The sequence below is a fragment of the Scyliorhinus torazame genome, unplaced genomic scaffold, assembly GCF_047496885.1.
Source record: "Scyliorhinus torazame isolate Kashiwa2021f unplaced genomic scaffold, sScyTor2.1 scaffold_1731, whole genome shotgun sequence".
Taxonomy (NCBI): Eukaryota; Metazoa; Chordata; class Chondrichthyes; order Carcharhiniformes; family Scyliorhinidae; genus Scyliorhinus; species Scyliorhinus torazame.
In genome coordinates, this window is record NW_027309458.1 from 6,841 (window position 1) to 26,344 (window position 19,504).

A 19,504-nucleotide genomic window follows, 5' to 3' on the forward strand; every position below is an offset into this window, starting at 1 on the left:
GGAACTTTACTCTGTATCTAACCCCGTGCTGTACCTGTCCTGGGAGTGTTTGATGGGGACAGTGTAGAGGGAGCTTTACTCTGTATCTAACCCCGTGCTGTACCTGTACTGGGAGTGTTTGATGGAGACAGTGTAGAGGGAGCTTTACTCTGTATCTAACCCCGTGCCGTACCTGTCGGGCCTGCTCTCTCTGTTGAGTGTGTCATTGTCCTGGGGTGTGTGTTGCTCTCTCGGGACTGGTGAGGATGGTTGGTGATGTTGGTGTGAGATTGTGAGGAGGTGTGGGTGTTGGATGGAGGGATTGGGAATGCGCCCAGCAGTAGTACCTACAGCAGTGCAGGTGAAAGGTGTGAATGAGACTGCGAGTTTATCGTGTACAATTCCTTTGCACTAAGGCTGCGCTCTGTAATTCTGTGTCCCCGGCCAGAGGTGACGAGTGAATCCTTCGACCGGGAGTTGTTCCTAACCCACAATGAGCTGAATGCTGGGTACTGGCTGCAGGAAAGCGTCTTGGTGGCAGGATGCAGGATGGAAAAGCAGAGCTATCGGGAAACGGACACGGCGGCAGCATTCCGGAAAGGTGAGCCCTCGCGACACTCCCCAGCCAGCTTTCCCCAGTCACTCGATATCCCCCCCCCCCCCTCCCCCCCCCCCCGATCTGTTCTGTTCTCGGTGTAACATAAACGGCTTCCTTGTGGTGCACTTGACAAAGGAAGGTTCAGACGTGGAGATAACTTCAACACATTTATTAAACTATTTACACTTCTATTACTCGGGTTCGACACTACTGCTAATCCTACTCTAGCTACCCAGACTGACTAACCAGCTGCTGCAATCCACGTGGTGGGTGTAATATTGAATCAACCCTGTGTCTGTTCTCACTGACTGTCTCCCACTGGAAAGAGGCAGACCATGTGTGTGGTGTCCTTTATATATGGGTTGGTGTAATGCCCCCCTGTGGTGGTGTCACCTCTGTGTGTATCGTGAATGTCCATTGGTCGTGTCCTATCTAACTGATCTATTGGTTGAGTGTGTGTGTTTGTGATGTCTCTGGTGCTCCCTCTAGTGTCTAGCTAGCCTACATGTATTTACATTGATGCACATCACCACATCCCCCCCTTTTTTTATATGTTACATATTTTCTGTACACTTTCAGAAAATTGAACAAAAAACAGGTAGATACGTTAAGGTATATACAAGTCATGGGAACAGTGATTAAACAATAAGTCCAAATCATTTGTGTGAAATGTCTCTCTTGGTTATGAACGCCATCAACGTCCCTGTGCCACAGGAACCAAGAAGTGGTCAAATCGCTTCGCTGTCTGATTTGGAGTCCCTTTCTTTTTCGATGTTTGTGATGCTGCTGTCGGATGGCATCTTGTAGCTCATTAAGGTGTTGACGTTGAAGAGGTACCATCAACAGTATCATTCGAGGCCATGGATGTGCCATATGTTGAAGTTGGATAAGACTGTACATACTGGTTCTGGCCACGTGCTGTGCAGGAAGGGTGATCCTGCTGAGAAGCGTTGAAGCATGTCGATTTGGAGACAGAATTGCTGCTCGCATCAATGTCTGGTGATGGTGTGAAACTAGAACCTTGCATCTGATAGGAATATGCCGTCTGGCCAGGCTGGGGTGCAGCAAATCCTGGGCTGTAACTAAGGCATCCAGTCTGTAGTGCAGATTGCGCTTGCGGTAGTCCTCCTTCGGTCTTGATTCCATTAGTGGGCAATCCGTAGTGCTGGCCTGTTTGAGAATATGCTGCATAGACTGCTGGCTGCTGCATGCCTGAATACTGGGTTTGTCCAGCATGAGCTGTCACTGGCTGCACTGCTGGTGTGGAACAAATGTGTGGATATAGCTGTGGTGAATATTGGTGTATTCCTCTTGGACTGTAGCGCTGCTTGTTATTACGGACCCAGTGTAATTGTAAAGTGATCCATCTCCTGTCGTTGTGGCATCTGCTGTCACCCTGAGCGTGCCATCACTGAGGTTGCGGCACTCCCTGTCTGGAGTAAAGTCCAGCCTACGTGAATCAGAGTCGGCGTTTGGTTGCTCCCCATCTGGAGTCTGGTCTCTTTCACCTGAGTCAGTGTTGGTTTGTTGATGCTTCCCGTCCGGAGCCTTAGCAGGTTCACTGGAGTCAGCTGAGATTTCTTGAAGCTGCACGTCTGGAGTCGGAACATGCAGGAATGCATTGACTTGTGGAGAGGTTCGAGCGAATGAGGGTGGAAGTATCGTGGTGTCCCCGGAGTCACCAGTGGTCTCACAGTGATCGTCGAGTGCCTCTGTACACACTAGCTGAGGTCTGTCACTTTGCACATCTTGCATGGGAAGTGGGATGCTGTCGTCACTCGTCTCACACACCGTGGGTAGAGCCTCAGTAGCTGCTTGTTGTTCACTTGGGTTGGGTAAATTGTCAGAGTCTTCATCTGGTGGCGCAAGCAATGTGGGTGGACTGTCATTGTCTTGCTGTTGTCCTTCATTTGGGCTTGGACTGTCATCGTCGCTTTGTTCTTCACTGGAGCATGATAGACCGTCATGGTCGTCCTGCTGTGCACTGGAGTGTGGTAGACAGTCATAGTCTTCTTGCTGTTTACGTGAGCATGGCAGACTTGCATCGTCTGCCGCTAGTTGGTCAGAGGAGGTTGCTAGACCCTCATGGTCTTGTTCCTGCAAGGACTGCGCGTCGGAGTCTTAGACCATAAGACCATAAGACATAGGAGCGGAAGTAAGGCCATTCAGCCCATCGAGTCCACTCCACCATTCAATCATGGCTGATTTCAACTCCATTTATCCGCTCTCTCTCCATAGCCCTTAATTCCTCGAGAAATCAAGAATTTATCAACTCCTGTCTTAAAGACACTCAACGTCCCGGCCCCCACCGCCCTCTGTGGCAATGAATTCCACAGACCCACCACTCTCTGGCTGAAGAAATTTCTCCTCATCTCTGTTCTAAAGTGACTCCCTTTTATTCTAAGGCTGTTCCCCCGGGTCCTAGTCTCCCCTGCTAATGGAAACAACTTCCCTACGTCCACCCTATCTAAGCCATTCATTATCTTGTAAGTTTCTATTAGATCTCCCCTCAACCTCCTAAACTCCAATGAATATAATCCCAGGATCCTCAGACGTTCATCGTATGTTAGGCTGACCATTCCTGGGATCATCCGTGTGAATCTCCGCTGGACCCGCTCCAGTGCCAGTATGTCCTTCCTGAGGTGTGGGGCCCAAAATTGCTCACAGTATTCTAAATGGGGCCTAACTAATGCTTTATAAAGCTTCAGAAGTACATCCCTGCTTTTATATTCCAAGCCTCTTGAGATGAATGACAACATTGCATTTGCTTTCTTAATTACGGACTCAACCTGCAAGTTTACCTTTAGAGAATCCTGGACTAGGACTCCCAAGTCCCTTTGCACTTCAGCATTATTAATTGTCACCGTTTAGAAAATAGTCCATGCCTCTATTCTTTTTTCCAAAGTGCAAGACCTCGCACTTGCCCACGTTGCATTTCATCAGCCATTTCTTGGACCACTCTCCTAAACTGTCTAAATCTTTCTGCAGCCTCCCCACCTCCTCCATACTACCTGCCCCTCCACCTATCTTTGTATCATCGGCAAACTTAGCCAGAATGCCCCCAGTCCCGTCATCTAGATTGTTAATATATAAAGAGAACAGCTGTGGCCCCAACACTGAACCCTGCGGGACACCACTCGTCACCGGTTGCCATTCCGAAAAAGAACCTTTTATCCCAACTCTCTGCCTTCTGCCTGACAGCCAGTCGTCAATCCATGTTAGTACCTTGCCTCGAATACCATGGGCCCTTATTTTACTCAGCAGTCTCCCGTGAGGCACCTTATCAAAGGCCTTTTGGAAGTCAAGATAGATAACATCCATTGGCTCTCCTTGGTCTAACCTATTTGTTATCTCTTCAAAGAACTCTAACAGGTTTGTCAGGCACGCCCTCCCCTTACTAAATCCATCCATCCATGTCTTGTATTGCTTCTATTGTGGAGTCTGTCCACGAGCTCGCTGTGGAGGTTTGTGACACTGGAGTCACTTCTTGTTCGTGCAAGGACTGCGGTGTGGAGTCTTGCGTGTCTTCCTTTGTAGAGTCGGGAACCCTGAGCGGTGCGCGGACCACGCTCTGTGTGGCAGCAGGCCACTCTCTGTGGGCTTGTACCGCTCTCTGTCTCTTGGTTTCAGGCCGCAGCATCATCCTGCACTCACGAGTCGGGATGTCGTAGATGCTGGGCTGAAGATCCTCAAATCCGAAGAACTCATCGTCGGGGTCGTCAATGTGCAACACGTCTAGTTGCGGTTCGGATTTGGTACTGGGGTAGCCTCCCAAGGTGAAAGGTTCGTCCGAGTCGTAGTCTTCTCGGACCATATCATCACTGTTTGCGTCGGAGCTGGCATTGGGCTCGCGAGGTCCAGAGAAAATGTAAAGGTCGGTGTCGAAGTATTCAAGGTCTGAATCATCGGTTTGGGCGCAGGTAACTGCTTGCTGCAGGGTTCTTCGGAGGTAAATTTCATTTCCTGGTTCAGTTTGAGGCATTGTGCTGTCATTCCAGGTGAAGGAAGGTTGTTTTACGGCTTTAAAAGATTTTTTCTTTGATTTGGGACGTTTCCCCTTTAAATGGGCGTGGTCCGGGGCCTCTGACATCATGACGCATGTGACATCATACGTAGGAAGCGCTTGCACATGTGCAGATCGCTGTTCCTGTACCGGGGGCCGTTTTCGTGATTGCGCACGCGCGGCGTCTCGCGCATGCGCACGCGGACCTTCCCGTTCTGCGCCCTTCTCGCGCAACTGCGCAAGTGCAGACCCTTTAGAAAGATGGCCGCCGCTAAAATCGTTCTCTGCTCCGGGATCTCGGCCTCGAGGCGAGTCCTGGCGCTTCTCTTACCTTCTCTTGCTGGTTGGAGTGTGTTTTCCTCACAGTATTTGCCGAATTTGTCCAGGACTGCCTGGAAGTCGCTCCGGTTTTGCCCCTTTGGCGAACTTGAATTTTTAAAAGATTTCTTCTGCTCCGGCACCGGCGATGGTGAGGAGAAGCTCTGTCTTTTCAGCATCGGCCACGTCTTCCAGTTCGGCTGCCACCAGGAAGATTTCAAACATTTGCCGGAACGCCCGCCAGTTCTCGCGCAGATCGCCGTGGCACTGGAGCTGCTGTGGAACCCGGATCTCGAACATCCTGCCTGGGTATCGTTGCTGGTTGTCACTGTACGCTGAGGTATGGCTATCTGGATTGAAACAGTTCAGTGATGGTACCATGATTTGTTATGTTGTCGGTGTAACATAAGCGGCTTCCTTGTGGTGCACTTGACAAAGGAAGGTTCAGACGTGGAGATAACTTCAACACGTTTATTAAACTATTTACACTTCTATTACTCGGGTTCAACACTACTGCTAATCCTACTATAGCTACCCAGACTGACTAACCAGTTGCTGCAATCCACGTGGTGGGTGTGATATTGAATCAACCCTGTGTCTCTACTCACTGACTGTCTCCACTGGAAAGAGGCAGATCATGTGTGTGGTGTCCTTTATATATGGGTTGGTGTAATGCCCTCCTGTGGTCGTGTCACCTCCTTGTGTATCGTGAATGTCCATTGGTCGTGTCCTATCTAACTGATCTATTGGTTGAGTGTGTGTGTTTGTGATGTCTCTGGTGCTCCCTCTAGTGTCTAGCTAGCCTACATGTATTTACATTGATACACATCACCCCCCCCCCCCCCCCGCCCCCGCCACACACACAGTAAATATTCACCAAATCCCCTCTCCCGTCTCCCGGCTCCGTCCTCTCCCGTCTCCCGGCTCCGTCCTCTCCCGTCTCCCGTCTCCCGGCTCCGTCCTCTCCCGTCTCCCGGCTCCGTCCTCTCCCGTCTCCCGGCTCCGTCCTCTCCCGTCTCCCGGCTCCGTCCTCTCCCGTCTCCCGGCTCCGTCCTCTCCCGTCTCCCGTCTCCCGTCTCCCGGCTCCGTCCTCTCCCGTCTCCCGGCTCCGTCCTCTCCCGCCTCCCCTCTCCCGGCTCCGTCCTCTCCCGTCTCCCGTCTCCCGTCTCCCGGCTCCGTCCTCTCCCGTCTCCCCTCTCCCGGCTCCGTCCTCTCCCGTCTCCCGTCTCCCGTCTCCCGGCTCCGTCCTCTCCCGTCTCCCGGCTCCGTCCTCTCCCGTCTCCCGTCTCCCGGCTCCGTCCTCTCCCGTCTCCCGTCTCCCGGCTCCGTCCTCTCCCGTCTCCCCTCTCCCGGCTCCGTCCTCTCCCGTCTCCCGGCTCCGTCCTCTCCCGTCTCCCGGCTCCGTCCTCTCCCGTCTCCCGTCTCCCGGCTCCGTCCTCTCCCGTCTCCCGTCTCCCGGCTCCGTCCTCTCCCGTCTCCCGTCTCCCGGCTCCGTCCTCTCCCGTCTCCCGTCTCCCGGCTCCGTCCTCTCCCCTCTCCCGTCTCCCGTCTCCCGGCTCCGTCCTCTCCCGTCTCCCGGCTCCGTCCTCTCCCGGCTCCCGGCTCCGTCCTCTCCCGTCTCCCGGCTCCGTCCTCTCCCGTCTCCCGTCTCCCGGCTCCGTCCTCTCCCGTCTCCCGTCTCCCGGCTCCGTCCTCTCCCGTCTCCCCTCTCCCGGCTCCGTCCTCTCCCGTCTCCCGGCTCCGTCCTCTCCCGTCTCCCGTCTCCCGGCTCCGTCCTCTCCCGTCTCCCGTCTCCCGGCTCCGTCCTCTCCTGTCTCCCGGCTCCGACCTCTCCCGTCTCCCGGCTCCGTCCTCTCGCGTCTCCCGGCTCCGTCCTCTCCCGTCTCCCGGCTCCGTCCCATCCCGTCTCCCGTCTCCCGTCTCCCGGCTCCGTCCTCTCCCGTCTCCCGTCTCCCGGCTCCGTCCTCTCCCGTCTCCCGTCTCCCGGCTCCGTCCTCTCCCCTCTCCCCTCTCCCCTCTCCCGGCTCCGTCCTCTCCCGTCTCCCGTCTCCCGGCTCCGTCCTCTCCCGTCTCCCGTCTCCGTCCTCTCCCGTCTCCCGTCTCCCGGCTCCGTCCTCTCCCGTCTCCCGTCTCCCGGCTCCGTCCTCTCCCGTCTCCCGGCTCCGTCCCATCCCGTCTCCCGTCTCCCGTCTCCCGGCTCCGTCCTCTCCCGTCTCCCGGCTCCGTCCTCTCCCGTCTCCCGTCTCCCGGCTCCGTCCTCTCCCCTCTCCCCTCTCCCCTCTCCCGGCTCCGTCCTCTCCCGTCTCCCGTCTCCCGGCTCCGTCCTCTCCCGTCTCCCGTCTCCGTCCTCTCCCGTCTCCCGTCTCCCGGCTCCGTCCTCTCCCGTCTCCCGTCTCCCGGCTCCGTCCTCTCCCGTCTCCCGTCTCCGTCCTCTCCCGTCTCCCGGCTCCGTCCTCACCCGTCTCCCGGCTCCGTCCTCTCCCGTCTCCCGGCTCCGTCCTCTCCCGTCTCCCGGCTCCGTCCTCACCCGTCTCCCGGCTCCGTCCTCTCCCGTCTCCCGTCTCCCGTCTCCGTCCTCTCCCGTCTCCCGTCTCCGTCCTCTCCCGTCTCCCGGCTCCGTCCTCTCCCGGCTCCCGTCTCCCGTCTCCGTCCTCTCCCGTCTCCCGGCTCCGTCCTCTCCCGGCTCCGTCCTCTCCCGTCTCCCGTCTCCCGGCTCCGTCCTCTCCCGGCTCCGTCCTCTCCCGTCTCCCGGCTCCGTCCTGTCCCGTCTCCCGTCTCCCGGCTCCGTCCTCTCCCGTCTCCCGGCTCCCGGCTCCGACCACTCCCGTCTCCCGGCTCCGACCTCTCCCGTCTCCCGGCTCCGTCCTCTCCCGTCTCCCGTCTCCCGGCTCCGTCCTCTCCCGTCTCCCGGCTCCGTCCTCTCCCCTCTCCCGGCTCCGACCTCTCCCGTCTCCCGGCTCCGTCCTCTCCCGTCTCCCGGCTCCCGGCTCCGACCTCTCCCGTCTCCCGGCTCCGTCCTCTCACGTCTCCCGGCTCCCGGCTCCGACCTCTCCCGTCTCCCGGCTCCGTCCTCTCCCGTCTCCCGTCTCCCGGCTCCGACCTCTCCCGTCTCCCGGCTCCGTCCTCTCCCGTCTCCCGTCTCCCGTCTCCCGGCTCCGTCCTCTCCCGTCTCCCGGCTCCGTCCTCTCCCGTCTCCCCTCTCCCGGCTCCGTCCTCTCCCCTCTCCCGGCTCCGTCCTCTCCCGTCTCCCGGCTCCGACCTCTCCCGTCTCCCGGCTCCGACCTCTCCCGTCTCCCGGCTCCGTCCTCTCGCGTCTCCCGTCTCCCGACTCCGTCCTCTCCCCTCTCCCGGCTCCGACCTCTCCCGTCTCCCGTCTCCCGGCTCCGTCCTCTCCCGTCTCCCGGCTCCGTCCTCTCCCGTCTCCCGTCTCCCGGCTCCGTCCTCTCCCGTCTCCCGTCTCCCGGCTCCGTCCTCTCCCGTCTCCCGGCTCCGTCCTCTCCCGTCTCCCGGCTCCGTCCTCTCCCGTCTCCCGTCTCCCGGCTCCGTCCTCTCCCGGCTCCCGTCTCTCGGCTCCGACCTCTCCCCTCTCCCGTCTCCCGTCTCCCGGCTCCGTCCTCTCCCATCTCCCGGCTCCCGGCTCCGCCCTCTCCCGTCTCCCGGCTCCGTCCTCTCCCGTCTCCCGTCTCCCGGCTCCGTCCTCTCCCGTCTCCCGTCTCCCGGCTCCGTCCTCTCCCGTCTCCCGACTCCGTCCTCTCCCGTCTCCCGGCTCCGTCCTCTCCCGTCTCCCGTCTCCCGGCTCCGTCCTCACCCTTCTCCCGGCTCCGTCCTCTCCCGTCTCCCGTCTCCCGGCTCCCGTCTCTCGGCTCCGACCTCTCCCCTCTCCCGTCTCCCGTCTCCCGGCTCCGTCCTCTCCCGTCTCCCGGCTCCGTCCTCTCCCGTCTCCCGGCTCCGTCCTCTCCCGTCTCCCGGCTCCGTCCTCTCCCGTCTCCCGGCTCCCGGCTCCGACCTCTCCCGTCTCCCGGCTCCGTCCTCTCCCGTCTCCCGTCTCCCGGCTCCGTCCTCTCCCGTCTCCCGTCTCCCGGCTCCGTCCTCTCCCGTCTCCCGTCTCCCGGCTCCCGTCTCTCGGCTCCGACCTCTCCCCTCTCCCATCTCCCGTCTCCCGGCTCCGTCCTCTCCCGTCTCCCGGCTCCGTCCTCTCCCGTCTCCCGGCTCCGTCCTCTCCCGTCTCCGTCCTCTCCCGTCTCCCGTCTCCCGTCTCCGTCCTCTCCCGTCTCCCGTCTCCGTCCTCTCCCGTCTCCCGGCTCCGTCCTCTCCCGGCTCCCGTCTCCCGTCTCCGTCCTCTCCCGTCTCCCGGCTCCGTCCTCTCCCGGCTCCGTCCTCTCCCGTCTCCCGTCTCCCGGCTCCGTCCTCTCCCGGCTCCGTCCTCTCCCGTCTCCCGGCTCCGTCCTGTCCCGTCTCCCGTCTCCCGGCTCCGTCCTCTCCCGTCTCCCGGCTCCCGGCTCCGACCACTCCCGTCTCCCGGCTCCGACCTCTCCCGTCTCCCGGCTCCGTCCTCTCCCGTCTCCCGTCTCCCGGCTCCGTCCTCTCCCGTCTCCCGGCTCCGTCCTCTCCCCTCTCCCGGCTCCGACCTCTCCCGTCTCCCGGCTCCGTCCTCTCCCGTCTCCCGGCTCCCGGCTCCGACCTCTCCCGTCTCCCGGCTCCGTCCTCTCACGTCTCCCGGCTCCCGGCTCCGACCTCTCCCGTCTCCCGGCTCCGTCCTCTCCCGTCTCCCGTCTCCCGTCTCCCGGCTCCGACCTCTCCCGTCTCCCGGCTCCGTCCTCTCCCGTCTCCCGTCTCCCGTCTCCCGGCTCCGTCCTCTCCCGTCTCCCGTCTCCCGGCTCCGTCCTCTCCCGTCTCCCCTCTCCCGGCTCCGTCCTCTCCCCTCTCCCGGCTCCGTCCTCTCCCGTCTCCCGGCTCCGACCTCTCCCGTCTCCCGTCTCCCGGCTCCGTCCTCTCCCGTCTCCCGGCTCCGTCCTCTCCCGTCTCCCGGCTCCGTCCTCTCCCGTCTCCCGTCTCCCGGCTCCGTCCTCTCCCGTCTCCCGTCTCCCGGCTCCGTCCTCTCCCGTCTCCCGGCTCCGTCCTCTCCCGTCTCCCGTCTCCCGGCTCCGTCCTCTCCCGTCTCCCGACTCCGTCCTCTCCCGTCTCCCGGCTCCGTCCTCTCCCGTCTCCCGTCTCCCGGCTCCGTCCTCACCCTTCTCCCGGCTCCGTCCTCTCCCGTCTCCCGTCTCCCGGCTCCCGTCTCTCGGCTCCGACCTCTCCCCTCTCCCGTCTCCCGTCTCCCGGCTCCGTCCTCTCCCGTCTCCCGGCTCCGTCCTCTCCCGTCTCCCGGCTCCGTCCTCTCCCGTCTCCCGGCTCCGTCCTCTCCCGTCTCCCGGCTCCGTCCTCTCCCGTCTCCCGGCTCCGTCCTCTCCCGTCTCCCGGCTCCCGGCTCCGACCTCTCCCGTCTCCCGGCTCCGTCCTCTCCCGTCTCCCGTCTCCCGGCTCCGTCCTCTCCCGTCTCCCGTCTCCCGGCTCCGTCCTCTCCCGTCTCCCGTCTCCCGGCTCCCGTCTCTCGGCTCCGACCTCTCCCCTCTCCCATCTCCCGTCTCCCGGCTCCGTCCTCTCCCGTCTCCCGGCTCCGTCCTCTCCCGTCTCCCGGCTCCGTCCTCTCCCGTCTCCCGGCTCCGTCCTCTCCCGTCTCCCGGCTCCGTCCTCTCCCGTCTCCCGGCTCCCGGCTCCGACCTCTCCCGTCTCCCGGCTCCGTCCTCTCCCGTCTCCCGTCTCCCGGCTCCGTCCTCTCCCGTCTCCCGTCTCCCGGCTCCGTTCTCTCCCGTCTCCCGGCTCCGTCCTCTCCCGTCTCCCGTCTCCCGGCTCCGTCCTCTCCCGTCTCCCGGCTCCGTCCTCTCCCGTCTCCCGTCTCCCGGCTCCGTCCTCTCCCGTCTCCCGGCTCCGTCCTCTCCCGTCTCCCGGCTCCGTCCTCTCCCGTCTCCCGGCTCCGTCCTCTCCCGTCTCCCGGCTCCGTCCTCTCCCGTCTCCCGGCTCCGTCCTCTCCCGTCTCCCGGCTCCGTCCTCTCCCGTCTCCCGTCTCCCGGCTCCGTCCTCTCCCCTCTCCCGTCTTCCGTCTCCCGGCTCCGTCCTCTCCCGTCTCCCGGCTCCGTCCTCTCCCGTCTCCCGTCTCCCGGCTCCGTCCTCTCCCGTCTCCCGGCTCCGTCCTCTCCCGTCTCCCGGCTCCGTCCTCTCCCGTCTCCCGTCTCCCGGCTCCGTCCTCTCCCGTCTCCCGGCTCTGACCTCTCCCCTCTCCCCTCTCCCGTCTCCCGGCTCCGTCCTCTCCCGACTCCCGTCTCCGTCCTCTCCCGTCTCCCGTCTCCCGGCTCCGTCCTCTCCCGTCTCCCGGCTCCGTCCTCTCCCGTCTCCCGGCTCCGACCTCTCCCCTCTCCCCTCTCCCGTCTCCCGGCTCCGTCCTCTCCCGTCTCCCGGCTCCGTCCTCTCCCGTCTCCCGTCTCCCGGCTCCGTCCTCTCCCGTCTCCCGGCTCCGACCTCTCCCCTCTCCCCTCTCCCCTCTCCCGTCTCCCGGCTCCGTCCTCTCCCGACTCCCGTCTCCCGGCTCCGTCCTCTCCCCTCTCCCCTCTCCCGTCTCCCGGCTCCGTCCTCTCCCGTCTCCCGTCTCCCGGCTCCGTCCTCTCCCGTCTCCCGTCTCCCGGCTCCGTCCTCTCCCGTCTCCCGTCTCCCGGCTCCGTCCTCTCCCGTCTCCCGGCTCCGTCCTCTCCCGACTCCCGTCTCCCGGCTCCGTCCTCTCCCCTCTCCCCTCTCCCGTCTCCCGGCTCCGTCCTCTCCCGACTCCCGTCTCCCGGCTCCGTCCTCTCCCCTCTCCCGTCTCCCGGCTCCGTCCTCTCCCGTCTCCCGTCTCCCGGCTCCGTCCTCTCCCCTCTCCCGTCTCCCGGTTCCGTCCTCTCCCGTCTCCCGTCTCCCGGCTCCGTCCTCTCCCGTCTCCCGTCTCCCGGCTCCGTCCTCTCCCGTCTCCCGGCTCCGTCCTCTCCCGTCTCCCGGCTCCGTCCTCTCCCGTCTCCCGGCTCCGTCCTCTCCCGTCTCCCGGCTCCGTCCTCTCCCCTCTCCCGGCTCCGTCCTCTCCCGTCTCCCGGCTCCGTCCTCTCCCCTCTCCCGGCTCCGTCCTCTCCCGTCTCCCGGCTCCGTCCTCTCCCGTCTCCCGTCTCCCGGTTCCGTCCTCTCCCGTCTCCCGTCTCCCGGCTCCGTCCTCTCCCCTCTCCCGTCTCCCGGTTCCGTCCTCTCCCGTCTCCCGTCTCCCGGTTCCGTCCTCTCCCGTCTCCCGTCTCCCGGCTCCGTCCTCTCCCGTCTCCCGTCTCCCGGCTCCGTCCTCTCCCGTCTCCCGGCTCCGTCCTCTCCCGTCTCCCGGCTCCGTCCTCTCCCGTCTCCCGGCTCCGTCCTCTCCCCTCTCCCGGCTCCGTCCTCTCCCGTCTCCCGGCTCCGTCCTCTCCCCTCTCCCGGCTCCGTCCTCTCCCGTCTCCCGGCTCCGTCCTCTCCCGTCTCCCGGCTCCGTCCTCGCCCCTCTCCCGCCTCCGTCCTCTCCCCTCTCCCGTCTCCCGGCTCCGTCCTCTCCCCTCTCCCGTCTCCCGGTTCCGTCCTCTCCCGTCTCCCGGCTCCGTCCTCTCCCCTCTCCCGTCTCCCGGCTCCGTCTCCGGATTCTGTTGCTGATGCTCTGTATCTTCACAGAGTGCCCCAATCCGTACCACCCGCTGAAGAAGGAAGCGGCCATCTTATTGCAGGACGTCCCACTTGAAGCAGCCAATGTGAAGGCTCCATTCGGTGAGTCAATCCCCCCCCACCACAATCCCCTCCCCCCATCTCCCCCCATCCGCAATCCCCCCCATCCCCAATCCCCAATCTCTCCCCCGCTCCCCAATCTCTCCCCCGCTCCCCAATCTCTCCCTACACACCCCAATCTCTCCCCGGGCCCCAATCTCCCCCCATCCCCAATCTCTCCCCACGCACCCCAATCTCTCCCCCGGTCCCCCAATCTCCCCCTATCCCCAATCCCCCCCAACCCCAAACACCCCCATCCCCAATCCCCAATCTCTCCCCACGCCCACAATCTCTTCCCCCGCTCCACATTCTCTCCCTACGCACCCCAATCTCTCCCCGGTCCCAAATCTCTCCCCATCCCCAATCCCCTCCCAACCCCAATCCCCCTCATCCCCAATCCCCAATCTCTCCCCACGCACCCCAATCTCTCCCCCGCTCCCCAATCTCTCCCCCGCTCCCCAATCTCTCCCTACGCACCCCAATCTCTCCCCGGGCCCCAATCTCCCCCCATCCCCAATCCCCAATCTCTCCCCACGCACCCCAATCTCTCCCCCGGTCCCCAATCTCCCCCCATCCCCAATCCCCCCCAACCCCAAACCCCCCCATCCCCAATCCCCAATCTCTCCCCACGCCCCCAATCTCTCCCCCGCTCCCCAATCTCTCCCCCGCTCCCCAATCTCTCCCTACGCACCCCAATCTCTCCCCGGTCCCAAATCTCTCCCCATCCCCAATCCCCCCCCAAACCCAATCCCCCTCATCCCCAATCCCCAATCTTTCCCCACGCACCCCAATCTCTCCCCCGGTCCCCAATCTCTCCCCATGCACCCCAATCTCTCCCCCGGTCCCCAATCTCTCCCCATGCACCCCAATCTCTCCCCCAGTCCCCAATCTCTCCCCCGCTCCCCAATCTCTCCCCACGCACCCCAATCTCTCCCCACGCACCCCAATCTCTCCCCAGCTCCCCAATCTCTCCCCATGCTCCCCAATCTCTCCCCCGCTCCCCAATCTCTCCCCCCACATCACCATCTCTCCCCCGCTCCCCAATCTCTCCCCCGCTCCCCAATCTCTCTCCCGCTCCCCAATCTCTCCCCCTGCAGCCCAATCTCTCACCCTGGGCCGCAAACACTCCCCCCGCACCCTAATCTCTCCCCCTGCACCCCAATCTCTCCCCTGCACCCCAATCTCTCCCCCTGCACCCCAATCTCTCCCCCTGCACCCCAATCTCTCCCACTGCACTCCAATCTCTCCCCCTGCACCCCAATCTCTCGCCCGCTCCCCAACCGCTCCCCCCGCTCACCAATCTCTCCCCCGCTCCCCAATCTCTCCCCCTGCACCCCAATCTCTCCCCCTGCACCCCAATCTCTCCCCCTGCACCCCAATCTCTCCCCCGCTCCCCAATCACTCCCCCTGCACCCCAATTGGTCCCCCTGCACCCCAGTCTCTCCCCCTGCACCCCAATTTCTCCCCGCACCTCAATCTCTCCCCCCACACCCCAATCTCTCTCCCCACACCCCAATCTCTCTCCCCGCACCCCAATCTCTCCCCCGCTCCCCAATCACCCCCCTGCACCCCAATCTGTCCCCCCGCACCCCAGTCTCTCCCCCTGCACCCCAATCTCTCCCCGCACCCCAATCTCTCCCCCCACACCCCAATCTCTCCCCCCACACCCCAATCTCTCTCCCCGCACCCCAATCTCTCTCCTCGCACCCCAATCTCTCCCCCTGCACCCCAACCGCTCCCCCCGCTCCCCAATCTCTCCCCTGCACCCCAATCTCTCCCCCTGCACCCCAATCTCTCCCCCTGCACCCCAATCTCTCCCTGCTCCCCAACCTCTCCCCCTGCACCCCAACCTCTCCCCCTGCACCCCAATCTCTCCCCCTGCACCCCAATCTCTCCCCCTGCACCCCAATATCTCCCCCTGCACCCCAACCTCTCCCCCGCTCCCCAATCTCTCCCCCTGCACCCCAATCACTCACCCCGGGCCCCAAACGCTCCCCCCACACTCCAGTCTCTCCTCCTGCACCCCAACCTCTCCCCCTGCATCCCAATCTCTCCACCCGCACCCCAATCTCTCCCCCTGCACCCCAATCTCTCCCCCTGCACCCCAACCACTCCTCCCATCGCCAATCTCTCCCCCTGCACCCCAACCTCTCCCCCCCACTCCCCAATCTCTCTCCCGCACCTCCATCTCCCAGCGAGCACTCCTACCCCTCCCCACCCAGCCCCAATCTGACAATAATGTGAAGCTTATACATCAGAAATGATCGTTATCTCTCGACAGGATCGTGGAAATCCTATTACCAGTGGCGTGGATTTGGCCTGGAGTCTCCTGTTGCCGTGCTCCTCTCCTACCCCCTCACTATTTACCATATCATCACCAGCCTCGTCCCACAGCACTGTGAGTCACTCAGAGAGTTCGCGGGGAAAGAGTGACCCCCATAACCTGCACATGACCACATGGAGGGTCACACTTAACAAGTCATCACTGTGTGACACTCGGGTACAGTACTGGTGGGGATGGGTCTGTCGCTGTGTAACACTGGGGTACAGTACTGGTGGGGACGGGTCTGTCACTGTATAACACTGGGGTACAGTACTGGTGGGGATGGGTCTGTCACTATAACACTGGGGTACAGTACTGGTGGGGACGGGTCTGTCACTGTATAACACTGGGATACAGTACTGGTGGGGACGGGTCTGTCACTGTATAACACTGGGGTACAGTACTGGTGGGGACGGGTCTGTCACTGTATAACACTGGGGTACAGTACTGGCGGGGACGGGTCTGTCGCTGTATAACACTGGGGTACAGTACTGGTGGGGACGGGTCTGTCACTGTATAACACTGGGGTACAGTACTGGTGAGGACGGGTCTGTCACTGAATAACACTGGGGTACAGTACTGGTGGGGACGGGTCTGTCGCTGTATAACACTGGGGTACAGTACTGGTGGGGACAGGTCTGTCGCTGTATAACACTGGGGTACAGTAGCGGTGGGGACGGGTCTGTCACTGTATAACACTGGGGTACAGTACTGGTGGGGATGGCTGTCACTGTATAACACTGGGGTACAGTACTAGTGGGGACGGGTCTGTCACTGTGTAACACTGGGTTACAGTATTGGTGGGGACGGGTCTGTCACTGTATAACACTGGGGTACAGTACTGGTGGGGACGGGTCTGTCGCTGTATAACACTGGGGTACAGTACTGGTGGGGAGGGGTCTGTCACTGTATAACACTGGGGTACAGTACTGGTGGGGATGGGTCTGTCACTGTATAACACTGGGGTACAGTACTGGTGGGGACGGGTCTGTCACTGTATAACACTGGGGTACAGTACTGGTGGGGACGGGTCTGTCACTGTATAACACTGGGGTACAGTACTGGTGGGGACGGGTCTGTCACTGTATAACACTGAGGCACAGCACTGGCGGGGACAGGTCTGTCACTGTATAACACTGGGGTACAGTACTGGTGGGGACGGGTCTGTCACTGTATAACACTGGGATACAGTACTGGTGGGGAAGGGTCTGTCGCTGTATAACACTGGGGTACAGTACTGGTGGGGACGGGTCTGTCGCTGTATAACACTGGGGTACAGTACTGGTGGAGACGAGTCTGTCGCTGTATAACACTGGGGTACAGTACTTGTGGGGACCGGTCTGTCACTGTATAACACTGGGGTACAGTACTGGTGGGGACCGGTCTGTCACTGTATAACACTGGGGTACAGTACTGGTGGGGACGGGTCTGTCGCTGTATAACACTGGGGTGCAGTACTGGTGGGGACCGGTCTGTCGCTGTATAACACTGGGGTACAGTACTGGTGGGGACGGGTCTGTCGCTGTATAACACTGGGGGACAGTACTGGTGGGGATGGGTCTGGCACTGTATAACACTGAGGTACAGTACTGGTGGGGACGGGTCTGTCGCTGTATAACACTGGGGTACAGTACTGGTGGGGACGGGTCTGTCGCTGTATAACACTGGGGTACAGTACTGGTGGGGATGGGTCTGTCATTGTATAACACTGGGGTACAGTACTGGTGGGGACGGGTCTGTCACTGTATAACACTGGGGTACAGTACTGGTGGGGACGGGTCTGTCACTGTATAACACTGGGGTACAGTACTGGTGGGGATTGGTCCGTCACTGTATAACACTGGGGTACAGTACTGGTGGGGACGGGTCTGTCAGTGTATAACACTGGGGTACAGTAGCGGTGGGGACGGGTCTGTCACTGTATAACACTGGGGTACAGTACTGGTGGGGATGGGTCTGTCACTGTATAACACTGGGGTACAGTACTGGTGGGGACGGGTCTGTCACTGTATAACACTGGGGTACAGTACTGGTGGGGACGGGTCTGTCACTGTATAACACTGGGGTACAGTACTGGTGGGTCGGGTCTGTCACTGTATAACACTGGGGTACAGTACTGGTGGGGACGGGTCTGTCACTGTGTAACACTGGGGTACAGTACTGGTGGGGACGGGTCTGTCACTGTATAACACTGGGGTACAGTACTGGTGGGGACAGGTCTGTCACTGTATAACACTGGGATACAGTACTGGTGGGGACGGGTCTGTCACTGTATAACACTGGGGCACAGTACTGGTGGGTCGGGTCTGTCACTGTATAACACTGGGGTACAGTACTGGTGGGGCAGGTCTGTCACTGTATAACACTGGGGTACAGTACTGGTGGGGACGGGTCTGTCACTGTATAACACTGGGGTACAGTACTGGTGGGGACGGGTCTGTCACTGTACAACACTGGGGTACAGTACTGGTGGGGACGGGTCTGTCCCTGTATAACACTGGGGTACCGTACTGGTGGGGACGGGTCTGTCACTGTATAACACTGGGGTACAGTACTGGTGGGGACGGGTCTGTCACTGTATAACACTGGGGTACAGTACTCTCTCAGTAATTTATTGGACATTTGATGTTTTTCCAATCTCTAGTTCCAGAATTAAATATCTTGAACAAACAGTCACTGAAAATCCACATCCTGGAAGCGCAGAAGCAGCTTGAGATACGGATGGTTTTCTGGGTAAGTCCCCATCAAACTCTCCCAGGGCAGGTACAGCACGGGGTTAGAGACAGAGTAAAGCTCCCTCGACACTGTCCCCATCAAACACTCCCAGGATAGGTACAGCACGGGGTTAGATACAGAGTAAAGCTCCCTCTACACTGTCCCCATCAAACACTCCCAGCACAGGTACAGCACGGGGTTAGATACAGAGTAAAGCTCCCTCTACACTCCCCATCAAACACTCCCAGGACAGGTACAGCACGGGGTTAGATACAGAGTAATGCTCCCTCTACACTGTCCCCATCAAACACTCCCAGGACAGGTACAGCACGGGGTTAGATACAGAGTAAAGCTCCCTCTACACTGTCCCCATCAAACATTCCCAGGACAGGTACGGCACGGAGTGAGATACAGAGTGAAGCTCCCTCTACACTGCCCCCATCAAAAACTCCCAGGACAGGTACGGCACGGAGTGAGATACAGAGTAAAGCTCCCTCTACACTGTCCCCATCAAACACTCCCAGGACAGGTACAGCACGGGGTTAGATACAGAGTAAAGCTCCCTCTACACTGTCCCCATCAAACACCTCCAGGTCAGGTACAGCACGGAGTTAGATACAGAGTGAAGCTCCCTTTACACTGTCCCCATGAAACACTCCCAGGACAGGTACAGCACAGGGTTCGATACAGAGTGACGCTCCCTCTACACTGTCCCCATCAAACACTCCCAGGACAGGTACAGCACGGGGTTAGATACAGAGTAAGGCTCCCTCTACACTGTCCCCATCAAACACTCCCAGGACAGGTACAGCACGGGGTTAGATACAGAGTAAAGCTCCCTCTACACTGTCCCCATCAAACACTCCCAGGACAGGTACAGCACGGGGTTCGATACAGAGTAAAGCTCCCGCTACACTGTCCCCATCAAACACTCCCAGGACAGATACAGCACGGGGTTAGATACAGAGTAAAGCTCCCGCGACACTGTCCCCATCAAACACTCCCAGGACAGGTACAGCACTGGGTTAGATACAGAGTAAAGCTCCCTCTACACTGTCCCCATCAAACACTCCCAGGACAGGCACAGCAAGGGGTTAGATACAGAGTAAAGCTCCCTGTACACTGTCCCCATCAAACACTCCCAGGACAGATACAGCACGGGGTTAGATACAGAGTAAAGCTCCCGCTACACTGTCCCCATCAAACACTCCCTGGACAGATACAGCACGGGGTTAGATACAGAGTAAAGCTCCCTCTACACTGTCCCCATCAAACACTCCCAGGACAGGTACAGCACTGGGTTAGATACAGAGTAAAGCTCCCTCTACACTGTCCCCATCAAACACTCCCAGGACAGGTACAGCACGGGGTTCGATACAGAGTGACGCTCCCTCTACACTGTCCCCATCAAACACTCCCAGGACAGGTACAGCACGGGGTTAGATACAGAGTAAGGCTCCCTCTACACTGTCCCCATCAAACACTCCCAGGACAGGTACAGCACGGGGTTAGATGCAGAGTAAAGCTCCCTCTACACTGTCCCCATCAAACACTCCCAGGACAGGTACAGCACGGGGTTAGATACAGAGTAAAGCTCCCTCTACAGTGTCCCCATCAAACTCTCCCAGCACAGATACAGCACGGGGTTAGATACAGAGTAAATCTCCCGCTACACTGTCCCCATCAAACACTCCCAGGACAGATACAGCACGGGGTTAGATACAGAGTAAAG

At 60.6% G+C, this 19,504-nt stretch overlaps 1 protein-coding gene across 1 annotated transcript; it reads left to right on the top strand.

Annotated features, from left to right (window-relative positions):
• Nucleotides 1–437: 437 nt before the first annotated feature.
• LOC140407645 (zinc finger MYND domain-containing protein 15-like) lies at nucleotides 438–17,790 on the top strand (the record flags this gene model as incomplete). The annotated part of the gene is made up of 4 exons (XM_072494981.1): nucleotides 438–580; nucleotides 12,645–12,737; nucleotides 15,016–15,132; nucleotides 17,702–17,790. Coding segments are annotated over exons 1-4 (351 nt in total), but the record flags the coding sequence as incomplete, so codon positions are not given.
• Between the last annotated feature and the right edge of the window lie 1,714 nt (nucleotides 17,791–19,504).